The sequence below is a fragment of the Anser brachyrhynchus genome, assembly GCF_964034855.1.
Source record: "Anser brachyrhynchus genome assembly, chromosome: 1".
Classification (NCBI taxonomy): domain Eukaryota; kingdom Metazoa; phylum Chordata; class Aves; order Anseriformes; family Anatidae; genus Anser; species Anser brachyrhynchus.
In genome coordinates this window covers 66,501,767-66,510,343 of record NC_137694.1, presented here as the reverse complement: position 1 = coordinate 66,510,343, position 8,577 = coordinate 66,501,767, and the positions used below count along the sequence as shown (strand labels likewise).

General features: G+C 37.2%; 1 protein-coding gene across 1 annotated transcript in view; it reads left to right on the top strand.

Moving 5' to 3' along the window:
- ATP6V1E1 (ATPase H+ transporting V1 subunit E1) overlaps positions 1 to 8,563 on the top strand; it is an 11,154-nt gene extending 2,591 nt beyond the window's left edge. The window contains exons 2-9 of the mRNA XM_080600606.1: positions 388 to 453; positions 1,940 to 2,049; positions 2,539 to 2,605; positions 4,438 to 4,527; positions 5,754 to 5,822; positions 6,302 to 6,396; positions 7,278 to 7,365; positions 7,953 to 8,563. Coding sequence (XP_080456732.1) covers positions 388 to 453; positions 1,940 to 2,049; positions 2,539 to 2,605; positions 4,438 to 4,527; positions 5,754 to 5,822; positions 6,302 to 6,396; positions 7,278 to 7,365; positions 7,953 to 8,015 — 648 coding nt within the window. The 3' untranslated portion in view covers positions 8,016 to 8,563. The remainder of the gene's footprint in view (positions 1 to 387; positions 454 to 1,939; positions 2,050 to 2,538; positions 2,606 to 4,437; positions 4,528 to 5,753; positions 5,823 to 6,301; positions 6,397 to 7,277; positions 7,366 to 7,952) is intronic.
- Positions 8,564 to 8,577: the final 14 nt, after the last annotated feature.

Here is an 8,577-nt window from a genome sequence, read left to right as displayed (position 1 = left end):
TAATTTTACTGTGTAAGGATTTTTTTTTTCCTTTACTATTGGAGGAAATATCCTCATTCAGTGAAGAATGAAAATACTCAGTCTCAGGCTTATATAAATTTAAAATTTTGTTTTATACTTGCTTATCTAAGTACATTTTTCTAGTGAAACCAGTGAAACAACATCACAGAAACTTATTTAACAGCATAATAATTTGATTTTCTTGGAATCTGTGTTAAGCAGAGGTGACTCTTTGGCCTGTATGCTCAATTTAATTCCTTCGAAAAACAACACTGTGATATAGATTAGTAAGTGGAATTGGAGGGGCCTACTATACAAACGGGAATATATTTCTTCCCATCAATATCCTTTCCAACAGAAAATGTTTTCTTTTCTCTCTTATTACAGATCAAGCATATGATGGCTTTCATTGAACAGGAAGCCAATGAAAAGGCTGAAGAAATAGATGCAAAGGTAAAAATGGAAGTTCAATGTCAGTAAGTGCAAAAGGAGAACTGCCTCTGACATCCTGGTTTAATAGTTGCAGTCTGAGCAGTCTTAGAACATTTCTGTAAAGTACAATTTACTTCGCATTCAGTTATTATATAGCAAAAAATGGTGCTACCAAATAAAGTTAATGTTTGCTAACTTCTGTGAAATCGGAACAAAACTACTGAGTTGGATCTGTTCTTTTGTCCAAGTTTTCTTAGTGGTTCTTAAATGTGAATTTATTCCTATCCAAGTTCACTCACTGTTTTCACACAACCAGGAGCGCTGAATGGTAATGTGAATAGACTAAAGTAAGTGGAACACCTTTCCCTACCTCCTATTTATAATTCTAATTTTTGCTTGATTTCCATAGCATGTCAGGCAGAGACATTAGTAAGAAATTGAAGCGAGGATGCTAATAATCTAGCACAAATGTTCGTTCATGCACAAAAATGAAAAAGGCGAAAGTTAAACTGTCTGAATTGTTTTGAAGAAAGCTTGTTTTGTAAACACTTTCATAACTGTACCTGAACCTGTGTAGCTACCTGCAGACTTGCTTCTAGGTGTGTTTTAGTAGGTGTCCTGGGAAACTACATCATAAATTTATATTTAAGCAACTCTTTGAGGAATTCTTCACTTAGGCTAAACCACAAGACAATGAGTTTGATATTAACCTGGTGATAGAATATGGTTGTTCATTGAAGTAGGAGTAATGGTGCCTTATGACCCTAACAATCTGCATTATACCAACACTAAAATATATGCTGAGTCCAGTACAAGCAAGATGTTTTACTATTATTTTTTGATCAGCTTTTTGATCAGCAAAACTGTTTAATAAGTTCTAAATCAGGTATTGCTGTTTATCTCCAAAGACAAGTCAGAAGTTGAGATGGATACTACAGTATAAATAAGAAAACTTCCCATGTGTTTGTGGTTTCATATGCTAATGAGCTAGGTTTTATGAAAATGTAATAGCTATACTGTCAGTCTCCTTGTGTAAGAATTAAGAATTACTTATAGTAACATACTTTGTGCACACCAAGCGCAGGCTGGGTTATTTTAGGTAGAACCTCTTGTAGACAGAAATGAGACTAATTCTGTTTAAAAAGAAAAAAAATCATGCCTGGAGCTCGGATAGAATGAATTGTATTTCCTGACAGTGCATACTATATCTGTTTTGTAATTGTATGCCTGAGGAATAAATAGTGCAAGGAAACGTGTTAATCAACAGAGATATACTGATGAAAAAAATGGATCTTAGCAGGGTTTGAGCTCAGGAGTTCAGCAGGACACATACTGAACTCCCTTTGACTTGCATGTTGGTTGAAATGCTTTGTTTATGTGGAACCATAAATTGTATCACCCTACCTTATCTGTAAATGCGTTCTTAAAGCATGGCCATTTCATTTGATTCTGTTTTTTTCAGCCCGTGGAATCAATTTCCGCTTCAGTTATTTAATTTTTACTGTAGGCAGAAGAAGAATTCAACATCGAGAAGGGTCGCCTTGTTCAGACACAGAGGCTGAAAATCATGGAGTATTATGAAAAGAAGGAGAAACAAATTGAACAGCAGAAAAAAATGTAAGTTACTTAGGTTAGATGGTTGGCTTCAGAGCCTGAGCTCTCATCTTATTACTAATTTCATATAAAACCATTCTTCCCTTGCAAATGGGCAAATTGTAGCTAATGTATTGAGCTCTAATTGTGAGGTTCTAATTTTTCTGGGGAGTAATTATCCAGGGTGAGCTACAATAGTATAACTGGTAGGAGGTGTGGTGAAAGAATCTTTCATTTTTCTTTGTGTGGTTAATGTCTAAAACTCTACCCTGGTTTATTACTGTGGGAGAAATGATTGTGTTAGGTTTAGTTTTGGTAGGTCTAGTGCAGTATGGGGTTCTGCATTATAATCGTTTGCATGGATTCAGAAACAGGTTCAGACGGATGAACAGGCTTTGTTATTAAACAGGGTGGTATTGTTATCTTTAAATGTAAAATATACAGTTGAACACTGACAGAACTCCAACATTTAAAGTCTGATGGACTGATTCAACTTTGTCATGAAACTTGCAGTCAGATGTCCAACCTGATGAATCAGGCAAGACTGAAGGTCCTCAAGGCAAGGGATGACCTTATTGCAGTGAGTATCTTTGTAGTAAAGACACAGAGGTTCTATTCCTACCATCTGTTGGGAAATGATCTTATCCATATTCTAAAGAAAAATATGATTTGTGATTGAGTAATATTTGCTTCAACATATGTTAGCTAGCTTTCCCAGTTAACCTGAAAAGTCTTTAAAGATTTAGTCTGGCTTTACTAATCTGCTTTAGCTTATTTTCAGTTTCTATTGCCTGTTCTTTTCAGGAAATCCAGCTTTCTGCCGAGAGCATTGCACTTACTAGTTGTATCTATCATTTAGACAGTAGCTTATTTCATTAAAGAACAGAAACCTCTTCCACGGTTTGTGGAACTTGAAGTTCTGTTTGCATGATTTAACATCTGTTCATTAAAGCTGGTGTGGCTTAAGCAAGTAGGTTTAAAACACCACTCACTTTTTTTTTCTGTCACCTTTAGTGGCCCCTAGTATATGGAAAGGTTTGCTTCTTGTTTTAGTGGGTGACTGATCTGTGTGTGCATGAGTAGGGTGAGTGATCATTTACCAGAGCGGGCTACATTTAGTCTTAGTTTAGCCTTACACCATGTGTAGTGTATTCTCATTTTGCTTATTATACAGCTTGCAGGTTTCCTATCACTGCTTTTCTTATCCTGTCTCAGAAACAGTTTGAGTGTTCTGTATTTTAGCTAGATGGTGCTGTTGAGCTGTTGGAAAAACTGCAAGACCTGTAGAAACCAAGTATTAAAAAAAAATGGTAATGTTGCTTGAGTCAATGCTGCTATGAAAAAGGAGAGTTAGCAAAAGAAAATGGCCAGTTTATTGGTTCTTCAAACCTAGTTTCAAATTTTTAATTGTATTTACAGTGGGAAGAAAAGTGGGTGGCTAAAGAGCTAACTCTATTGTGATAGTCTCTGCTGGGTAATCTCTTCCTCATTTATCAGCTGACTCAACCTCATGCTTCTGAGTAATGCATAACACTCTTCCTTATTTTAAAACCTTTGAAGTCACATGCTGCTACCTCTTTCTTCCCTTATCAGATCTTTTGCCTCCTTTGTGAACAATAGAGAGGAGCACTTCCAGAAATGCCCTGTTATTCTAGGGTGGACAGTATAACTAGATTTGACCGTGAAGTTGAATTGTGATAGTCTTATATTTTACTGCTGATTGTGTTAACATGCAATCTACTCTTAAACTCCACAATACAGGACAGTAAAGAAGGGTTTATACCAAATTTTAAAATTCCTGTATCTGAAGTAATTATAATTATGGTTCAGTTCTAGGAGCTTTCTGAGTTGATTCAAATTTCTTCAAAATTCAATCCCATCTGATGTTGATTTGCAGAATAAAGACATTCAGAAACAACTACTTCAAATTAAAAATAAGCTTTCAATTTTGAGTTTCTACTTGCATTTACTTATGATTAAAAATATCAAACCTGAATGTTGTTAGATGTAAAGATAGGTTAGATTTCTTTACTTGACTACAAAGCTGAAAAGGTTAGTTATTTGGACGACTTTATTAGTTTACATTAGGCAACCATTTATAACATATTTAGTTTGTGTGAATTAATGTTATAAATACCATCATTTTACTACTGAGGTCCCCCTTTTTCATGAAGAAAGAATTGTTGTCTGGATGTATTGGGTTCGGATCAGGGCAGGGAGGGGGGAACTGTTTGGAAAGGATGTTGTGCCATGCACATAGATGAAGGTCTAGCTTGGATGAACACCAGCTGGAGTGTACGTTTACGTGTTGGCAGGGTGTGATAGCTATAATAGGAGTACAGAAAGTTGGTAGGCATGAAACCAAATGCCAAACAGATGGGCTCTGCTGATCTGATTTTCTTCTGAATGTAGGATTTGCTGAATGAGGCCAAGCTAAGACTTGCCAAGGTGGTGAAGGATACTGCCAGGTACCAAATACTGCTGGATGGACTAGTTCTACAGGTAAATATTTAAATCGTACCAAATAGATGATTGCAGCTCTGTCCTCCTGTGCATCTTTCTTCAAACATAACCAACTGTAGATGTTACAGTTGTATTGGAATCTAGATCAAAAGTTGCTGGATGATCTTTGAGTTTTAAACATCACTTCTGCTATATCTTTTGATCTTAGATTCTGAACAGATAAAGCTGCAGTTTATTTTGTGGTATAGAACCTAGTAGACCAAGCAGCTGGCTCCCATTATAAGAATGGTTGCAGATGCGCACACATACGTTGTAACATGCACGTTTAGGATGCACACTTTAAACTTCTGTTGTAATTAGTTGGAATGAGTCACTCAAATGCACCTTTGACTAAAGCTGTTCCTTCAAGCCTAGAAGTCAGTAGTTACCTGCAAAGCTAGTCCTGGCTTTGACAAATTTACTACATTATGGTGTGCATTCATGACACATACAAAGATAAATCTAAGCTTTGCGTACCAGTCCATCCTCTAGCTCTGGAACTTCACTGCTGGAAATCTAGTAAGTGTTGGCTAGGGTCACTTGTGCAACCACTAGTGCCACCCTCTGGTATGATCAAGTCCTTTTGCCATAAACTCACAGAAACCAGCCACAAACTCTCCTGTCTGTAGTTTAATGACAGAGTGTTCTTAATAGTGTTCCCTTCCAGCTGGTGCTTCCAATTCAGTATTTTTGTTTCCTTGTCCTGCTGCTGCTGTATATCAAACAAACCTGTCTTGTTCATGCAAGCTGGCTGTGTGTCTTGGCTCATTAGATTTGATCCACTGTAGTACTCGCATGTTGCTACAGGAACTGCAAGGCTGGAATTATTAGAACAGGCACCTGAAATTGCAGCCTGTCTTCTCCAAGAATGAGAAAGCTGGCAAGCTGACACTCTGGTTGGACAGCAATGATCCTTACACACACATGTACATTATCTGGGCAACTCACTCCTGTGACAGACACGTTTAGTTGCACTTGAATTCCAAACTTTAAGCTAACACAAGAAAAACGTGATCCGTAGTTGTAGGCTCTCCCAGATATCATTGCCATCCTCTCAGAATGTCTGCATGGGGTGCACTTGCAAACAAAGAACTCATTAGAATGAGCTAACATTGTCAGGTTTTGTTTTTCAAATTGATCAGCTCCTTTCCTTTCTTGGAGTTAAATAATTCTAAGACAATTAAAATGTCAGTTTTCTGATACTGTAACGGTTATCTTTTTTACAGGGATTCTACCAGCTGCTTGAGCCCAAAATAGTTGTTCGGTGCAGGAAACAAGATCTCCCTATGGTTAAGGTAAGATCTCCCTATGGTTAAGGTAAGATCTCCCTATGGTTAAGGTAAGACACCTAGAATTATGACAGTATCCTTGCTCATGAAGGCTGAGACCTGGTTGTAAATATTTGCTGCTCAGATCCCATCTGTATGACAGGAAAACAGCTAAAGCATGTTTTCAAGCTGCACTTCTGTTGCAGGTACAATGCAAGACAGCAAGTATGTGCTTCAAGTCAGGGATCATTTCCTTGCTTGGGTATTACTTAGGAAACTTTAAACATTGCTACAGCATTAATAACGATTGTTTTTGGCTCAAAAGCTGTACTAAAATTTGCTTAATTAAAAAAAAAAAAAACAATTCCTTCATTTTAATTCCTACAAATGAATAAGCAACCAAATCCAAGTGCTATTTTTGTGCTATTGTTTATCAATGATAAACAATATGTTTATGATGTGCTATTGTTTATCAGTGTTAATTGGAGGTTTATCTTGTGTCCTAGGCTGCTATACAGAAGAGCATTCCAATCTACAAAAATGCCACAAAAAGGGACGTGGATATTCACATTGACCAAGACAACTTCCTGCCAGAGGAAATGTAAGCAAAATGGGAGTCCCTTATAGAGAGTGCTAACTTAAATTGCAAGCCACAGCTCTTACTAGGACAGTCTTGGAAAATTATGTATGTAATATCCCTGCAGTGTCTACTGCTGTTCTAGTGGAATTTGGCACTTCTTTCTCTTAATCAAGTACAGATTCTGTAGCTTCCTCCAGAGAAGCACTGTCTCAGTCAAAACTGTCAATAAAAGTTTTGTGCAACCTCCAGCTGTTCCACAGTATTGAAGTATACAATAACTGTGTGTAGAAACTTAACTAACTGTTGTTTTTTTTTAGAGAGGGAGAATGCAAATGTAGCTCTGCTTTCTGTCTCAAGAGGAAGCAAACTGAGTCATAAGGAATTATGTATGGTGCTGCAGCATAATGACTTGACGGGGTTTGTGTCTGTTAGGTCTTGCAAGGCTGTATTTCCATATAGTATGATAAAGAACATGGAACAAAACTGTATATTCTGAAAGTCAGGGATCGTTTTTTATGTATGAACAAGCAAACAAAGCTTCTAGCACTCTTCTTCGCTTCCCAAAATCTAAAAGTGTTCTATTAATAATAAAATACAGAGTCTGAAGCTGTTTTGATGTGACAAATTTCATAGCACTGTTTGTATTTAGATCATGCTAATGAGTATCCTCGTATGTAGCTATGGTACCCAGTAACTGAAGATGCTCTGCACTACTACTTTGCTGCATCACTTTGTGCTTACTCTCATTAAGGCAGGATCAAATGTATTTATTTATTTAACAAATGAATACCTACACCTCTGGCTTTTCTACAAGAACTCATTTGGGGTAATGTCTCTGCCAAATTATAGCTTTGAGATGTATCATAGCTGTCATGACTTTTATGTTTACTTTCCCTTTCTAGTGCTGGAGGAGTTGAAATTTACAACAGTGATGGTAAAATTAAGGTTTCTAACACCCTGGAAAGTCGGCTGGACCTTGTAGCTCAGCAGGTGAGTTTTTCTCACAACCAAGGTGAACAAGATGTAATTAGCTAGTTTTGTCTTGTAATTAAATCCTTGTGTTTTCAGTGCACGGTAACAGTCCCAATAGTGTGTGGGATCAGATTTTCAGTATGGGTGACAAGAAGTTACTTTTGAATGGAAAGAAACAAATTACCTGCTGCTTGTGCTTCTCTACAACAAACATGGCTTTTCCCAAAAATGATACCTTTTGGACTAAGCATCAGCATAAAGCTCTAGAAGTTATGGTACCAAAAGATGCTGATGACTATACTGCAGTCAAGATGTTGAAATACTGAGTTTAACTTTAATTTCTGAATCCTGCTTGAGTACTAGAAATGTTGGCTGAAACCTTGTATTATAGCTGAAATTACTAGATCTTGCATCTCTTCCTTGTGATGCAGTATAGGTACTCCTTTAATCTATAGACTAGCAGGCAATATGTGATCAGATAAAGGCTTCAGAAAACAAATGAATTGACTTCTCAGTTTAGAAGACTAGTCTAGCTATCAAACTGCCCGCAACAAGGAATGCTCGGCAATTGTATTGCATATAACTGATGTATTCTTCCTCAACAGATGATGCCAGAAATCAGAGTGGCTCTCTTTGGTGCTAATGCCAACAGGAAGTTTTTGGACTAAACCTCTATAAGAGAAGGTGGGATCTGTTCCACTGCCATACTGAAGGGATGCAGAAGCATCTGCTAATTCGAAATCTTGAAATGTAACATTACTGTGTCATCCAATATCTCTTCTTCAATGGAATAATTTTGCGTACCTGCTGTGCTTAACCTCTCCACTTGTGGTTAGAATGTATAGCTTAAAGGATGTGAAGACATGTATTCATCCAAAAGTGACACTAGAAAATGGAGGCATTTGGGCTCTTTGCTTTCCTTGCGCTGTTGTGGCCCTGTAAAGACCAGTGGTCCGTTTAGGGTCACTCTCTTTGCTTTGGCCTCACCTCTTTCAAGTTGTCCAATCTGTGACGTAAATTACTGCGCTGCCCATGGGAAATCCCTTTTCATTTAAGGTCTTCAGTTACAGAGGGCATGCATTCCTTCCCAGGGTTAGTAGTTTGATTCATGTTACTTGATCAGGCAATTTTCTGTTCTGTATATGTGATTTAAAAAAAAAAAGCCTGAGCCTGTAAAACTTTATTTATTAAAATAAAAAATGTGTGTGTGTATAGAGTTCCTTGTAGTTT